General features: G+C 43.6%; 1 protein-coding gene across 2 annotated transcripts in view; it reads left to right on the top strand.

Moving 5' to 3' along the window:
- The window catches only part of LOC126170827 (serine/arginine repetitive matrix protein 1-like), a 594,764-nt gene that overhangs the window by 246,996 nt on the left and 329,578 nt on the right, over positions 1 to 18,190 (top strand). For both annotated transcript variants that reach the window (XM_049920751.1, XM_049920754.1), the window contains exon 2: positions 2,924 to 2,964. In XM_049920751.1, coding sequence (XP_049776708.1) covers positions 2,924 to 2,964 — 41 coding nt within the window. The remainder of the gene's footprint in view (positions 1 to 2,923; positions 2,965 to 18,190) is intronic.

Raw genomic sequence — 18,190 nt, forward strand, 5'->3', positions numbered from 1 at the left:
AGCTGCTAGACCTGTAAAAGAATCATGATGAGAGGAATACCTTATGGTATGTAGGACATCTGACAACCTCAAAGGTGAAACAGCTCGTTTTCTGTTAGTACGAAATAGGGAAGAGAGTGCCACACCGATTTAGGGTGGTAATCACTGAAGCAACGTTGCGACGAGATCTTCTCAGCAAAATTCAAGCACAAAATTTCTGCTTCGAATGCCAAACCACCTTGTTGACACCCACCTCCATAGGGAGATATAACGATCGTAATTAGGGAAATCAGAGTACGCAGGGAGTGATTTTGTTTCCATTGTTTTCATGTGCTGTTCGGGAAGGGAGATACAATCTCACAGTTGATCTCTGAATCCTCTGCCAAATTTTTAAGTACAAGGTGCAGCGTAATCACGTAAATGTAGATGAGTCCAAACAAGAGAACACGGTAGAAAGCTCCATCATTTCCACCTCATGATTTTTTGCCATGTGGATACATTCTATACTACGCAAAATTCATGTAATCCTGAGAGCGATCATCTGACCAAGCAGCTATTCAGGAGACGAGTGACACTAGAAGACTGAGTGGTTGGAAATGACTGCCAAGCGTGGCCGTGCGGTTCTAAGCGCTACAGTTGGGAACCGCGTGACCGCAATGGTCGCAGGTTCGAATCCTGCCTCTGGCATGGATGTGTGTGATGTCCTTAGGTTAGTTAGGTTTAAGTAGTTCTAGGTTCTAGGGGACTGATGACCACAGCAGTTAAGTCCTATAGTGCTCAGAGCCATTTGAACCATTTCGACTGCCAAAAAGTTGTAATAAGCGAAATCACAACCTGGCCACGGCTGATCTCTCTACAATCAGAGGTTTATGATGGAATTTCTGAAAACAACATACTTCGAATATACCAATCTTTTTTTTTTTACATAAATCTCCATACTAGGCTAGAACGCCCTCAGGTGTAAGACGTCTGCGAAGGCTCACTGTGAGTACATTTCTGTGGTGTGTGCTACAACAACCCGTGGATTTGTTCTTCTTTTTTATAGCCTGTCATTCTGTGTATTAAAGGCTAACTTCTGACTACCAAAACGGGAGTGAAGCTCGAAATGTTTTCCCACACCGTAGCATTGCATCCACACTACTCTCTTTTTACGATAATTCTGTGATTGTACTACCAGTTATATTTCCTTGTAGTTAATTTGTGATGAGAAGAATTAAGCCAATATAAGACCGATTCACCTGTGATTATGCAGTCTTTCATATATCACTGATCCAGTCTCGATGTCTCTACCTACAACTATAAACCTACGTGTCTTTCCTGACTACGGCACACCTAGTCGGACTTTCGACACCCTAACCAACTGCTATAATCCTCTGGTACACAACTGCCTGCGAAACTACATCTGAGCAGATGACGCTCTGCAGACAACAGCCTCGCAGATGACACTAAACTAAGTCGTGATTTTAAGGCAGCGATTCACACATTGAGTGTCACCTCTTGATCGACATTCTGCTGGCCTGTGGTGAGCCCCTCCTGTGTCTCTGAACAATCACTAAAGCCTTACCTGCTGCAAGATGACCGGTGGTTTTGCCATTCCAAACAGTTCACATGAGCTTTAAGTAGTGAACCTCAGCAGGAACATTTAGCGTTTTCAAAACAAAAGTGCGGGCATTTCTAGGGTGTTATGATAATTGGTTTCCGTTGGTTTTGAATCACATAATTAATCGAACCAGACGTAGTTACTTTACGGCTAACATTTGTAGTCTCTTCTTTGTCCTACTACGCTCAATGTTCGGATTTTATTTCAGTAATGTCAGTCACTAAATAAACGTTCAATTGTCACTGAATAACATTACATGTGCTATTACTATCTATGTCACGTAGCTACTCATTTCACGCCGATAGCCGTTCTAGGTGCTTCAGTCCGGAGCCGCGCTGCTGCTACGGTCGCAGGTTCGAATCCTGCCTTGGGCATGGAAGTGTGTGATGTCCTTGGGTTTGTTGAGTTTAAGTAGTTCTAATTCTAGGGGACTGATGATTTCGGATGTTAAGTCCCATAGTGCTCAGAGCCATTTGAACCAACACCTCGATAATGGAGAATCGTCGGTGTTACTCGATTATGTAAATAAAAAGTAAGACGCAATGCTTGACAGTGTAGAAAACGTACCGATTATTTTACTTGCTTAGTGTACTTATACATGTCATTCACGTATGTTTTCTATTGTTGCCTTGTGTTTCATTTAATTATCTCCAGATAATGAGATATTTTTGAATGCAATAAAACTATTTTCTTCTGCTAACGGCGTAGAAGTAAATGTATCGCACTCAAATATTCTGTAATTATTTAGTAGTCATCCTTTATTTATCTGAGCATGTCCCTCAGGCAACATTCCTGTGACACACACCAAACGTATCTAATGACCTTTTTTGTGCAATCTATCCTCTTGAATAACGGCAAGGTTATTTCTTCTTTAGTGTCCCAGCCGTTAAAACGTATCCTTCTCATGGAACGAGATGAATATGACATGAACATCCACAGGCACTGTGTTAGTAATGTAAAAATATACTGCAACCGTACTCCACGACGTCTCATTTTCATACGTACCAGTCGAATGTGTTGATAATATTATTACGGCCTTTGGTTTCTTTTACTTTGTTCAGAATTTCTGTTACGGCTCTACCGGTAAATTGAGTGCTGCTTTGAACAACGTGGATAGCGGTTCAAAATTAGTTACGCCATAATGAATGCCATTTAAAATCCTGAAATTCCGCTAACATTTCCAGTGTTCGTCGAAAGCTGTAGCTAAGAACTGAAGATGCTGTGTCACCGTTTCTCCCACACGCAATTATTTTACGCTAATTAATCTGCATTCCCCGAATAGATGACAATTTTGTTGTATATGTTCTGAATGCTGACTACATCGGCTGCTCTCTCTTTTCCTAGGTGCGGTTACACGAGGACGGGCGTTCATCACAGAGCAACAGGTGAGTAAATTAGCGAAAGCTCGGAAATACCTGCATAATGCGTCAACGGTTGCAACAAAATACATCCACAATACAGCGTAAGTCTAAAAACGACAGCCATAGTTATTTATGTGAGAAGAGATTATATCTAAACAGAACAAGCGATTCTCAAATTGCAAATGATTCAACAGTGATGAATTCGTTCGCTTTACTTGAAGGCGAACTATCTGAGTTACTGTGAAGGACGACGGTTACTAATTCCGCAAGTGAATGTCCTGGATCCATTTACATACCAATAAATTTGTGCAGTCACTTGTTCGTTAATATGGACAGCTTTGTCGTCAGTAACATTAGAGTGATATCGTAGTTTACTGCTCGTACATACTTGTTCGAGTGTAAACACTGAATAATATGGTTCTGTACATTTGGGATGAAATGTAGAACAAATTTGTCATTACTGCTAGAAGTGCATACGTAAACACACTGATCTTCCAGAACATTATGATCACCTACCCAGTAGCCTCTATGTCCACCTATGGTGCGGATAACAATGGCGACATGTCGTGGCATGGAAGCAATGATACCTTCGCAAGTGGACAGAGGGAGTTGGCACCACATTTACACACACAAGTAACCTAATTCTCGTAAATTCCGTGCAGTGGGCCGATGAGCTCTGGAGCCACGTTCGATCATTTCCCAGATGTATTCGATCGTGTTCAGATATGGCGAGTTCGGGGCCAACACATCGATTGGAATTCGCCACCGCGTTGCTCCGGCCATCCTGATTCAGGTTTTCCGGGATTTCCCTAAATGCCTCCAGGCAAATGCCGGGATGGCTTCTTTGAAAGGGCACGACAAAATTCCTTCCCCAGCCTTCCCTAATCCGATGGTCTCCTTCCTAAATCAACCAATCAACCGACCGTGTTGCTCGAACCACTCCATCACACTCCTGGCCCTTTGTCATGGCGCATAATCTTGTTGAAAAATGTCGATGCCGTCGAGAAACATGATCGTCATGAAGGGGTGTACGTGGTTCTCAACCATTGTACGGTAGTCCATGGTGGTCATGGTGCCTGGCACGAGCTCCACTTGACCCATAGATGCCCGTGTGAATGTTCCCCAGAGGATAATGGAGCCATCGACAGCTTGTCTCCGTCTCCTAGTACAGGTGTCAAGGAAATGTTCCCATAGAAGACGACGGATTCGCGCCACCTTATCGGCATGAGGATGAAAGTGTCGGGATTCATCAAATCACGCAATGTCCAGTGCCATTTTAGTCGCAGTTGACGGTGTCGTGGTGTTAACATTGTCACGTGCATTGGTCATCGGCTGCGGATGCCCATCGGTAGGTGTGTTCACTGCACTGCGTGTTCATACACACCTACACTCTGCCCAACGCAAAGTCTGATTTTAGTACCGCCACAGTTTGCCCTCTGTCCTGCTCTACCAGTCTGACTAGCCTACGATGTCCGACATCTGTAATTAGGGTTGGCCGCCCAACCACACGAGGTCTGCTCATGGCTTCACCTTATTTGTTGAAGACGCTTACCACAGCACTCCTTCTTCACCTGACCAGTCATGCACTTTCCGAAATTCTCGTGCCGAGCCTCCTGGCTATTAAAATCTGTCTCCCGTCAATTCCGATATATCGCGTGCCTGCCCCCTTCTACACGCGGACAGCACGTCTCTATTCCTGCATGCACCGTGCCTGCGTCTGACTAGCAGTCATTTTTCGCCAGGTGAGGCTGTTATCGCCTAGACGGGTGCATATAGGTAGGTCGGTGATCATAATATTCTGACTGATCAGTGCTCATCCTACGGTCACAGGCTCGCAGACCACGCTCGGCTTCCACAAACTGACTACAGTCCTTCCTGTTTCGTCTCCCTTCCTCCAAGTCTCTTCAGACACGAAGGTAGCCTGGTGTTTCGTCACGTCGTCCATGCAGCGTTGCCTTGGTCGTCCTGTGTTGTGTCTGGTATTTGGTTTCCCGTCAAGTGCTTCCTTCATCTGTCTTTTCTCTTGCACACAGACTGCATGGCCTGCCCACTGGATACTTTTGCTACTCGGCTTTTGAAGTATGCTGGCTGCTGCATCAAAAGCTAGTTTCCCTTATTGTTCTCCATTCTCTGTTCCGTTTTATCTAAATTCGGTCCCCATACCATCGTCATTAACCTATTTTCAAATATTAATAGTTTTTCTTTTTCTCGTCTAATCATGCTCCAGATTTCTGAACTGTACCTGACTGATGGGTATATCGCTGTGTTATATATTCTCATCTTAGATATATTTGATATCTCTGATATTGATTTTGCCCCTAGTGTCTCCCTGATGGAATACAAGCATTTCGTTCTCGCTGCTATTATTTCCGTGATGTTTATTTCTATGCTGTTGTTGCTGGAAAATCAAGTATCGGAATTGGCGAAATCTCTTGGACCGCATGCCATCTATCTCAAGACATTTTTACAGTTCTTTTCTCACTAATTGCCTGCACTACACTTTGTCTTGATTCATCTTTAGCTCAACTTTCCGGGCGTAGTTGTTCATTATTTGGTACATTTCTTCCAGCTCATGGTTTGACTCATTTAGCAGTACTATGTCATATGAACATGCGTGACAATTGAAATTACTATCCATTTGTACTGCAATCAGTTCCTCTTGCCTACAGTCCCTTATTACTTCCTGTAAGTTGACATCGAACAAAACACACATGAAGACATCTCCTTGTCTGAGACAAGTCTCAATCTCGAAAGTTTCTGACGTAATCCCTCTGAAACGCACCGCAGCCCTTGGCCCTTTCATTGAAGTTTGCACGATCATGCTATCTTCGTGGGGATTTTACAGTCACGCTGTGAATTTTCAGGCTATTGCTGTGGATGCTGTCGTATGCACGTTAATAATAGACCAACAATCTATAAGTATCTTTATCATATTCCTGTCGTTTTCCAACCAATTGTCTTACAGATTTTTATCGTTTTGATCGTAAGCCGGCTTGGTATTCCTGTATATTTTTCTTTATGAATGGTTGTAGTTTTCTGAGGACAGTACCTTGCACTTTGCATTCAGCAATCTGATGCCTCTGTAACTACGACATTCCATTTTGCTTCCCTCCTGGCATATTACGGCCAATTTACATTCTTCTGGAAGATTCTAATTCTTCCATACCAACTGGATTTATTTATATATCTATAACTGCAAGGTCTCACCTCCTTCTTTGATTAATTTTCCTGTTTTTTGTCCCCCCCTAGGGCCTTGTTGTTTATGAATCTTTTGACTGCAATCTCCACGTCTTCTTCAGACAGTTCCCACTCATCTTCATCTCTTCTTTCCGCCGCGGTGTTTATAGGTCACATCTCATATGAATCTGGGTGACTCAAGCGTTATGTGAAGTATTCTCTCGATCTTTCTACAGTGCTTCCCTGTTACTTATCAAGTTGCTATTCTTATCGTTAATGATATGGTCGGACTCTGAAATTCACGTTTCTGCATTTTGATGCTAAATTTAATCTACTAAAATGCTAAACCAAAAGACCAGGATTAGCAATATGGTAACACATAAACATAAAAAAGTTGAGCTAATTGGAAACACTAGAAGGTCGGTGACACAGTAATAAAGCTAAAAAACAATGACGGGTTGAAACAAAGAATTACGAGGGCGCACTGAAGAGTATTACCTTAGAAGTTTTCATTTTGATTTCAATATCGGTGGAAATATTAAATCTCATGCATATTTTTCCATCAAGTTTCCCGCTTCGCTGATGCAAGTTGCAACAGTCTGCTGCTCGTGTTTTCCGAACTGTAGCGTGCAACACGACGGTGTGTAACGTAATTATGTCCTTGCTTGACAAGACGGACTGCGCGACAAAAAAACCGAAAGTACGAATTCGAGGAGTTCGTCCACACGTGGAACATCCTCTCCTTCAATATGACGAAACATCTGTTTTCCAAAACTTAAGTAACACTTTCGAGAAATTCACTTAGATACTGACGAAGCGCTGCAGTGACAATATCAACAAACTGGTCTCTCGTTGGTAGAAATATGTTCGTCGCCGGGGTGGCAGCGATGAGAAATAGATTTGTAGACACGACGAATAAAGGTGTAGAATGTTAATAACATTTGTTTTATTTAAAACGCTTTAAGAGTTACGATTTTCATAGGTTAAATACCGTCTTTTGCAGTTACGACGGAAGTCTTATTAAGACAAAATGCTTTTCGCTTTATCCTAAAGTGTCTTCAAAGATCAGCTTTCCTTGTTCTTTACGTCTTTATTCCTGCTCTTCCTCGTGCATGTGTTAGATTTTAATACACAGTACTTTCGCTGACACTAAACGTATTCATGTTTTTGTGAAGAACCACTGTTATTTCGCCATGTTGGTAGGACAGCCCATAACCATGTATCATCATTTTACTGCCAAAACCGTAAAAAACCCCAAGAGTAGATGATCCTGAATGCAATTAGGCGGGCTCTGGCGGTTAGAAAGGTCACAGCTCCATCAGGGTCCATTTTTAATACATACATAGTTTCTGTCACATTATTACTAAATTTTTTTCAGACATTTTTGAGGTCATCTTTACATCAAAAAACGGAAAGCGCTTGTTACTCTCCTATGTTGAGAGCTGATATTTACTAAACGCTCTTTTCCCTCAATTCACATCTCACGAACGCGCGAAGTTGGACCTGCGGATTTCACAAAAAAAAAAAAAAAAAAAAAAAATGAAAGTATATAACGTTCAGATAGTCTGGTGGAAATTTTGATTAATATTTTATTCACAGAAGGATATCACGCAGATTATCGCGAGCGAAACCATCGATATCAATCACGACATTTATTGTGAACATTGGGTTGAATATGGCGCTGTTAATCAAACAATTAATGAAGATCAAAGTTGTCAAGAACAAGAGGAGGCAGGTGCTCCGATTGTTGATCATATTTGTCACATTAATTAACGAGGTCGGGTATCGACCCATATTCGACAGGGACATTTCAATTACGAAGTTTGAAATTACTGATTTGTAAAAGGTTCCTTAAAGATTTGGATGGATGTTAATGTTGGTAATTCCCGCCGTTATATTGGAGTTTCGTGTCTGTATGAAACAATTGGATTGCTCTAACAAAATCATTACCTGCTTTTCACCTGTAGAGCAGCCGTGTTACAGCCCCTCACTTTTCGTAAAAAGACCACTGACAACGCTAAAATAATTCTACACGCTGCCCAAAGGCTATTTTCACTGATTTTGCATATGTTCTCCTGATGCTGGAAATGTATTGAACGTCTTAGAAGAGTTCACGTCCAGATTATGCAACAAAAGCAATTAATGATATCGATTCGGTTAGATGAAATCTTTTTACATAAACAGCTCCAAATCCGGATTTATCTAATTTGACGCCAGCAGTCTATCGACGTGTAAGGCATAATGGGAATAGGATATATTGAAAACAAAATATGTTTCGCGACCCGCAGAGTGACCCGGCGGTTTAAGGCACCACGTCACGGATTGTGCGCTCCCTCACGCCGGAAGTTCGAGTCCTCCCTCGGACTTGGGTGAGCGTGTTGTTCTTAGCACAAGTTAGTTTAAGTGATTTGTAACTCTAGGGACCGATGATCTCAGCAGTTCAGTCCCTTGGGAATTCACAGACAAAAAAAATATGTTTCGCAAATACACTCCTGGAAATTGAAATAAGAACACCGTGAATTCATTGTCCCAGGAAGGGGAAACTTTATTGACACATTCCTGGGGTCAGATACATCACATGATCACACTGACAGAACCACAGGCACATAGACACAGGCAACAGAGCATGCACAATGTCGGCACTAGTATAGTGTATATCCACCTTTCGCAGCAATGCAGGCTGCTATTCTCCCATGGAGACGATCGTAGAGATGCTGGATGTAGTCCTGTGGAACGGCTTGCCATGCCATTTCCACCTGGCGCCTCAGTTGGACCAGCGTTCGTGCTGGACGTGCAGACCGCGTGAGACGACGCTTCATCCAGTCCCAAACATGCTCAATGGGGGACAGATCCGGAGATCTTGCTGGCCAGGGTAGTTGACTTACACCTTCTAGAGCACGTTGGGTGGCACGGGATGCATGCGGACGTGCATTGTCCTGTTGGAACAGCAAGTTCCCTTGCCGGTCTAGGAATGGTAGAACGATGGGTTCGATGACGGTTTGGATGTACCGTGCACTATTCAGTGTCCCCTCGATGATCACCAGTGGTGTACGGCCAGTGTAGGAGATCGCTCCCCACACCCTGATGCCGGGTGTTGGCCCTGTGTGCCTCGGTCGTATGCAGTCCTGATTGTGGCGCTCACCTGCACGGCGCCAAACACGCATACGACCATCATTGGCACCAAGGCAGAAGCGACTCTCATCGCTGAAGACGACACGTCTCCATTCGTCCCTCCATTCACGCCTGTCGCGACACCACTGGAGGCGGGCTGCACGATGTTGGGGCGTGAGCGGAAGACGGCCTAACGGTGTGCGGGACCGTAGCCCAGCTTCATGGAGACGGTTGCGAATGGTCCTCGCCGATACCCCAGGAGCAACAGTGTCCCTAATTTGCTGGGAAGTGGCGGTGCGGTCCCCTACGGCACTGCGTAGGATCCTACGGTCTTGGCGTGCATCCGTGCGTCGCTGCGGTCCGGTCCCAGGTCGACGGGCACGTGCACCTTCCGCCGACCACTGGCGACAACATCGATGTACTGTGGAGACCTCACGCCCCACGTGTTGAGCAATTCGGCGGTACGTCCACCCGGCCTCCCGCATGCCCACTATACGCCCTCGCTCAAAGTCCGTCAACTGCACATACGGTTCACGTCCACGCTGTCGCGGCATGCTACCAGTGTTAAAGACTGCGATGGAGCTCCGTATGCCACGGCAAACTGGCTGACACTAACGGCGGCGGTGCACAAATGCTGCGCAGCTAGCGCCATTCGACGGCCAACACCGCGGTTCCTGGTGTGTCCGCTGTGCCGTGCGTGTGATCATTGCTTGTACAGCCCTCTCGCAGTGTCCGGAGCAAGTATGGTGGGTCTGACACACCGGTGTCAATGTGTTCTTTTTTCCATTTCCAGGAGTGTATGTCGAATAAGCCCCACAGATTTCACTTGGTGTGACAAGAGGGACGCTACGATATTTCGTGGTTCTCCAGTAGCCAGTTACCAGTAATAAGCGGCGTTATTTTAGACGAAGGGTCAACATCCGCAAACGGATAACAGAAATCAATTTAAGTGTAAGATTTTTATAAAGAAATGAGTGCATTTGAATCGGTATTTTTCTTTTACAGAAGAAGACATTGGAACAATTGTGAGTGATCTGGAGAGTGATTTTGATAAGGACAAGAACGCTGATGAGTCCAAGAGTGATTACAAACCTCCACATTTCTTCTTTGGATAAAGCGTGTTTTTTGAACTCCATCCAACTTGATTTTTGGTCAATTTATTTAAAGAATACTTCAGTACGATGGTTTCCAATAAATTCTTTGTTAGTCACATCAGTATTTGACGGTTGCAGTTTGTGTGTTGGCTTGCAACATGGACATTCATAGGCCTCAATAGGATCTCGTAATGATTTTTGATTATTGAGGGTGCTGCACTAAACTTCTCAGATAGTATTTTTTTCTGCATCCCGGCAACATTTTTATCATATCCAACAGTTTGCTGACGTAATGCTTTGTTGCCGATCGGTAAAATTGTTCAACATTTTGTTAACGGTCTGAAAATTGAAGATACGCATACTTTCTTCTAACATATGATTTTTGCGCTATAATTGCCGCAAATCTGCTAGTAAAACAAATTTTCAGAAATTTTATACTGATCTTTTTGTTTCATTTCTTTTTTCAAATCGTGCACCACCTTTGCACTACCTAGAGATGCCTAAAACCCTTTTTTTTTATCTTAAATCTATCATTGAACGTCACTCCAAAAATCAAACACATTCAATGAAACTTTTTGAAAATGCTGACAGATCAGACGTGACACGAAAAATATCTGAAATTAGCACTTTTTGGTTTAAAGCAGTCGGATCTATCGATTTTGTATGGTTTTGACCGTATTGGTACCAGTAAAATATTTTGGTTGTAGGCTTTCGTACTACAAGGAACTGTCTGGATCTCACATTACACCACTGGCCTTCTAGGTGCCTGATATCAAGGTACCTTATTTGTTTCTTGTCGGGCTTGTGAAAGACTCTGTCTATGTCTCCCGTTCCAACAATGGTTCTGAATCGAGTAATTCCGGATGTGCTCGTATAACTACAGGACGTGTTAGATTATCGTGCATCTGGTCGAGAGCACACTGAACATCTGTGAAAGGTAAATGGAGATTCTGATCTTAACACAGTTCTAAAGACTACCACTAGGTTATACGCGCATACGTGGAAAAGGTGTACTACACTGTACACGCACATTAATGTGACCACCTCTCAAAAGCTTGAGTAACCACCTTTCGCAGCGCAGAACGCGGCGAGGCGTAGAGGAAATGTGTCAGTGGTGTTCTGGAAGGCATCGACAGGGATGTGGAGCCATGCTGATACCAGTGCCATCACCAGCTGTACTATATTCTCAGTTCAATATCCACCTCACGACCAGTCTGATCCTCGTGGTCCGACAAATTCTCGATTGGATTTAAGTTAGGGAGTGTGATGGCCAGTGGAGTACGGTAAATTCATCTTAATGCTCTTCGAACCACGCACGTACACTACAAGCTGCCTGAATTGTTGCATTGTCCTGCTGGTAGATTATTATTATTTAGCGTATGATACATAAAAATCACAAAAACACACAAAATGCAGTACCATAGACACATTAAAGTACAGTTTAGAACTTTATATCTAAGCCATTGATCCAATCCACCACTTTGGAAGTAACCAGTTTCGAATCCATTAGATTTCCAGGGAAGGCACGGAGGGGGCAGTCCACTGCTATATGCTTCATTGTTTCTGGAACTTCAGCACAGTCACCGTATGGGGTGTCCACCCAACCCCATTTAGCAAGAATCGAAACACTTCTTCCCACACCATATCGGAAGCGGTTAAGCCTGCTCCAAGTGTATCTAGGCAAGCTGAAACCATTGAGCCTTACTTTTGGATCTTTAACTTTCAAGATGTCCTTTGGAGTAGAATATGTCCACTCCTTCTGCCAGCTGTCTTTGGGGTCGAAATGGTTGCTTAACAATTCCATGGCCATTTTACATGCCGATTTACGGGACTTCAACCTGGGTGATTCTAGATGTCTCACACCTTCGTGAATTGGGAGTGACGAGTTATTCAGTATTCTTAACCACAGATGACCAAGATGATTTTTGTCTTCTGATGTGAGGAGGTGCTACTTTACACAACACCGGCAGCCATTGGACTGGAGTAGCTGGTAGATGCCATCATGCTGCTTAAAATTATTGCTTGTAGGAGTGGACAAGGCCCCCAATGGTAGATGCGTATTTGTCGTGATCCATTATGCCTTCTACAATGACGAGATCACACAGGGAATACCACGAAAACATTCCTAGGCCACATAACCTCTCTCCTCCGGCTTGGAACCTTCTAATGATTGTTGCAGAGTGTTTACTGTCTGACGTTTCAAGCCATACACGCCGACGGCCACCTGTTCGATTCGATGGAGGAGGGAATGTCATTCACCTTAAAAGGTCACTTGTCACCACTCAGTATAGGTGCAGTTGCGTTATTGGCGTGAAAATTGGAGCTTTCGTCGCTGAGGAACAGCAGTCAGCGTGAGTGCATGAACCGGTAGTCTGCCGCGGAGGTCCTTACACATCAACGATCTATTGACGCAAATGACGTCACGAGGTGTACCAACAGTTCATCTGGGCAGTCAATTGTTCAACAGGTGCCCATTTATTCGCTCGAATATATCTCCGAAGCACCCGTTCACCCTGATCACCTATAGCCCGTGGTGCACCAAAGTTTTGGATAGCACCATTTTGACAGGCATGGTACACTTTAAAGAGATGCGAATAATTTACAAACTTAGCTGTTTCGGAAATGTTTCGATCCTTGTCCCGAAAGCCAACGATCATTACCTTTTGGACGGCAGCTCAGTCGCTCCGTTTCCGGATTACAACAAACAATGCACTGTTTTCCTCGCACTGCACAGCACTAACGAACAGACTGAACATATAGTCCGAGTATGGCGGAAGGTTAACAGGATGTCTGCTGTTCCTCCTTTATATGCTTTGGTGATGTGGTGACCTCACTTTCGGACTGGCATAGCGCTACTTCTTCCGATTGGTGAAGTAGGCGGTGGCTGCATTATCTTCTGGGGCAGGCTTTTTCCTGCGGGAGCGCCACTGTTCCTTCATCCACTTCTTCGAGACTCGGTAGACGTGCTCCCAGTCCTGGGGGGTGAAGATGGGGTGGGCGTTGATGATTCGCAGCTCCTTCCTGGACACCACGTCGGACAATAAGCCCCAAATGTGGCTAAGTTCATACAGATGGTGGGGAACGGGAGATAGGGCGTGTCCTCTGGCGTGAATGGATATGGACTGTCCCAATGGGGGCACAATCCATCCCTGAGAGACATAGCGGTCCTCTCCAAGAAGGGCTTCTGTACCCTCACAGCTAGTGCTGCCATCTGCGGTCTGCAGTGTTTATTACGTGTTGTTGTCGAACACAGGCGGTGGTCACATGTTATCGTTCCACTGCATATTATCAAATCGGATGGTTCTTTTGAGAACAAAATCTTCGCAGTCCTATGTGAAAGTTAAAATTCACAGCAACTTACTATCTGATTTCGTATAGAAGATATAATGTTGTGGAACTGAAAGAATCTTTCTGGAACACACCAAGTTCACAACTGTGGTCGCAGATACTGTACGTCTAATGACTTAACTGACTAACATCAGTTCTCAAGAAGTTTGTTGGAAGCACGGCAGTTGGAAAACTGTCAGACATTGTTTGAGAATTCGCAGTGAACATTATCAGTCTGTGGTGACAGTGATAAAAACAGCTGTCGTATCATTTATTTACTTGCTGCTTTAATTAAACTTTCCTGAATTCATTTACTATACCGATGAAGATCCCTTTATATTTCTTTCCATTGCAGAGAAGACCTTTCATCGGAAACAAGGCTATTCACAGGTTGAATGTCTTCTTAAGACACACACCATAGGCAACATCGCCCACTGAAGTTACATCTGGCTGATTAAAAAAGAAAGCTGTTGGTGACATCTGATTTCGTATCGATAAGTTTTTTTGTCTTGTGCTGTCGAAGATTTCAAAGCTTTGGATACTGACATATGAAGTCGTGACAATTTGTACGCTACAGGCATCTGTTGCCTTAGAATGAAATTTTCAGTCTACAGCGGAGTGTGCGCTGATGTGGAACTTCCTGGAAGATTAAAACTGTGTGCCGAACCGAGACTCGAACTCGGGACATTTGCCTTTCGCAGGCAAGTGCTCTACCAACTGAGCTATCCAAGCACGACTCACGCCCCGTCCCTATTTGCAATTCCACCATGAACGAAAACATTCAGGGATGTGGGACCACTCAAGTTATATCTCCATATTTAGAGACCATTATTGTTGGCTAATTCAGTTAACAAGTTATGACTACTAGTAAGTGATATTTATGATAATTACTTCTATTATCCTTTACGTATGTTAGAAGGAAAAATCTTAGGTTCAAGAAGGCGACTGCTCTTCTTTCTTTAGGACTCAGCAGTTGTATTTGATACCTAAAATCACTTGCAGATATACACGTAGCAGTTACATACTGGCGAAGAGAGGAGCTATCTGATATAGATATTGGAGTGGCCTGGGACTTTTATTGTTGAGTCCACGAATTCGGTAAATTTTGGAATGTGTTGCTAACAAGGCTTTCCTTTATTAAGTTTAGAAATATTTGGAGGTGTACAATTTGCTGCCTGATGCTGGCATCTTGTTGTGGACTTTAGCATCAGAATCTAAAACTGACATTCTTGCTTCTCGAAAGGGACGCATAGCCCATATAGAAATTATTTCTACAGCTACTGATGTTGTTACCAATTGTTGAGCTTATCTTAAGTTCATTGTTGTTATTAACTATAAATACCATTACACAGTGTATGTACTGTCGTGTATGCGTAATACACACAATGTTTCATTTACGTGCCTTATAACATTCGTTGAAGCATGCACATGAAAGATGGATGATTGCACTCACCTCCCTGTATATTCTGAAAGACAGGTTTTCCTAGGAGCAGAACTTTGCTACGCGCAGTATGTAATTCGCCCGCTGTATTGCGTCGCCATATAACAGGGTGAAGGTGTTTTCCGACATAGCGCAGTGCGCAGTGTGCTGATGCTTTATGCCAAGCCTGACAGGCCACTTCATTGCGGACGATTCTAATGCGTTGTACGCTGCGTTCTAGTGGATGAATGTCAGAGGCAATGTAAGAGCGTCCGTGATGACTACACAACACAGAAAAAAGAAGAACAGTTATAACAGTGTCTGTTGCGATAAAGAAGAGAAAAGGTACTGAGTCAGGCTGAGATTCCTACAGTGTGTGGATGATGAAGAGAAGACTTTTTCAGATGTTATATCAGACACTGAAAATACAATAAATTGCCCTAACGTGTAAGCGCAATCTAATAATAATCTCTGCAGCAACGCTGATGACAACTGTGCCGAAAGAACTGAGTGTGAACCATTTTTACCTAAATCGCAGTAAGCATCAGAACTAACTCATTTAGCTACATCCCAACGTTCTGCGACCAAAAAGAGAAAGGAAAATGATGCCCTTCTCGCAAGAAGAGAACGAATATAAGGAACTTCACTTTAAAAGATTTCTGGAAGAACTGCCGAAAACAGCACCACAAGAGGATGAAATAGGTATGCTTTTCAAAACCATGACTACGACGGTGACACAATGTCGGCCAAATTTTGCTACACAGACCAAAATTTGAGTTCTCCAATCGGCAGGGAGATGGAAGTGTTGAACCAACGTCAGTGTTGTTCTAATTCACCAACATTACACTCTAATGAATGTCATTCGTCCCACAACTTTCCTGAGTAACGTTCCCCAACTCCACAAGCGGCATGACTTCGGCAGCTGTTCTTGAAGTTTCTGTGAGCAAGTGACACTGTCACTCAGGCACTAGGTGTTTCACTAAATGATTTTACTGCTAAGCAGTACTCATGGAATAAATAATATAGAACAAGACCATGTGTTGTATGGGAGTACATAATTTATTTTCTATGTAAACTTGACTGGAATCTACGAAAATTGTTTTGTCGTTGTATGTAGCTGAGGATTTTGTTGAGTGTTATAAATTTCCAAAGCTTGACCACCGCCTTCGTTCGATATCAACCTGCAATAACCAATCACAGACGGCTGGTGACAGCATCGGCAGTGTAGGGTGTAAGGTGTCAGGCAAATCCAACACCTTCCATGAAAACCCTAACATGATAGCAAATCCGGCAGTATGTCACATAGCTCCGAATAAATCCTGACATTAAATTAACCAAAGTAATACGATCAACGAGTGAGCAAATGGAATACCACAGACTAACACAAGAACGCCTAAATGCATGTCATACCTTCCCACTGTGAAACAGACGCATTTGCGAGGGGAGAAACGAGAACAGAAGCCGAGAGCAGAGTCGTGTAGGCTAGGAGGCCCTACGATAAGGGACGGGCACCCACGTCGCCAGCCAACCGCCAAGACCACCCCCAGCCCATGTTAAAAGATAGAGCCCTCCAGAAGAACAGTTTAGATCTTACAATAACACTAAAAGGGCCACACCAGCTGCAAGTTTTAGCGTGAGACTATACGCGTCTCTGTTACATAGCAAACATTAAAAACATTGCCCAACCATGAAAAGTGTAACGTTTCTCATTGAATAGACAGAATTTTTGTAGGCGGAGCTTAAGGTTAACATGGAGACCCTGATTGGTCAGTTGCAAACACAGCCAGATACCTTTTTTTAAACCAACTTTGGTAAATTGTAGTAAAGAGAAGTTAGGGAGAGTTGCTTCCGAGCCGGCGAGGTGTGTGGAGCTGCGCCGCCCGCCGCCCGCTGACGCTGCCTAACCACCAACAAGGTAATGAATGCAGGCGATGCCGCATAAGAGCGCATAAGGCTTCACTCAGAACTGCAGCAGTCTCATCTGTTACATCTCCTTTTTGCGTAATACTAGTGTCGATCGTCAATTAAACTTCATGGTATTCACATTTGCTATTAGAAGTTAAAATCTGAAACGTGATGATTTTTCTGTTATATAATTATTGAGAAGCCACATCAGCCACTGTAATTTACGACAAGTTAAATAAGTAATTGAAGATAATTGAGGGCCACTGTAGACCATTTTTCTCCTGTATGAAACTTAATTTAAACCTAGATTATAGATGTGATATGGCATAGGTCATCCTTCGATCCATTATAGAACTTGGAAACCCATTCAGGGAATACTCGTTCGCAGTTTTGTTGAACGCAGTTTGTTTTTATCATCCTGTATTAAAGTATTTCCTTTTATCAATAGTGCAATTTATAAACAATGTTTTGTGAGTAGAATAAAAATTCCAATGGTAAACTTAACTGCTTTTTCGACGCTATTTTAACACCTAACTAAAAATAGGAAAGCCTTGAACCCCTTCAAGTAAATTTAGTTAGTATTAAGATTCTTTTACAGGGAGTGTCGTGGAGCTGACGCTGAAATCGTTAAGTACTTGATTATATCATCGCTAGTCTCACTGAACTCTTCTGAACTCTACATGTCACGTGTGGTCTGGCGTCTCTTTACCAGCGGCAGGTCCCAGGTTCAAACTAGACAATTCCCTAAAAAACACGCTCAGAGCGTCGTTGTGCGAAAGTGGTAGGGAGACACGACTTAGAACAAACAGACACCACGCAGAAATTTAGAAAGGTAGTAAAGGAGTACACGTAAAATAATGCAGTCGTTGTCGGAAGGCGGAGATGGAGTGCGTTATCTGACGTCCAGCAGGGCAAGATCATTGGCTGTCTGGGCAAGAATGGAAGCAATTCCAAAACGGCTACTTTCTTGCCTTGCCGCCGTGATTAAAGTACACCATTTATGGAAGAATGGCCCTGTCCAAAACCGGGCCAGATGCAACTGTGGTGCACGACGGGCCATGGATGATACGGGTAACAACGGCAATGGCGATGTGTGCGGGACAACAGAGGTGCAGCTGGTGGGCAACTGACCGCTCGGATGAGCCAAAGAGCTGCCAACAGTGTCCCTAAATGACTGTTTAGCTAACGTTCTTGCGTAGGGCCTCCACAGCAGGCG

This window comes from Schistocerca cancellata, chromosome 1 (assembly GCF_023864275.1).
Source record: "Schistocerca cancellata isolate TAMUIC-IGC-003103 chromosome 1, iqSchCanc2.1, whole genome shotgun sequence".
In the NCBI taxonomy this organism is placed as follows: Eukaryota; Metazoa; Arthropoda; class Insecta; order Orthoptera; family Acrididae; genus Schistocerca; species Schistocerca cancellata.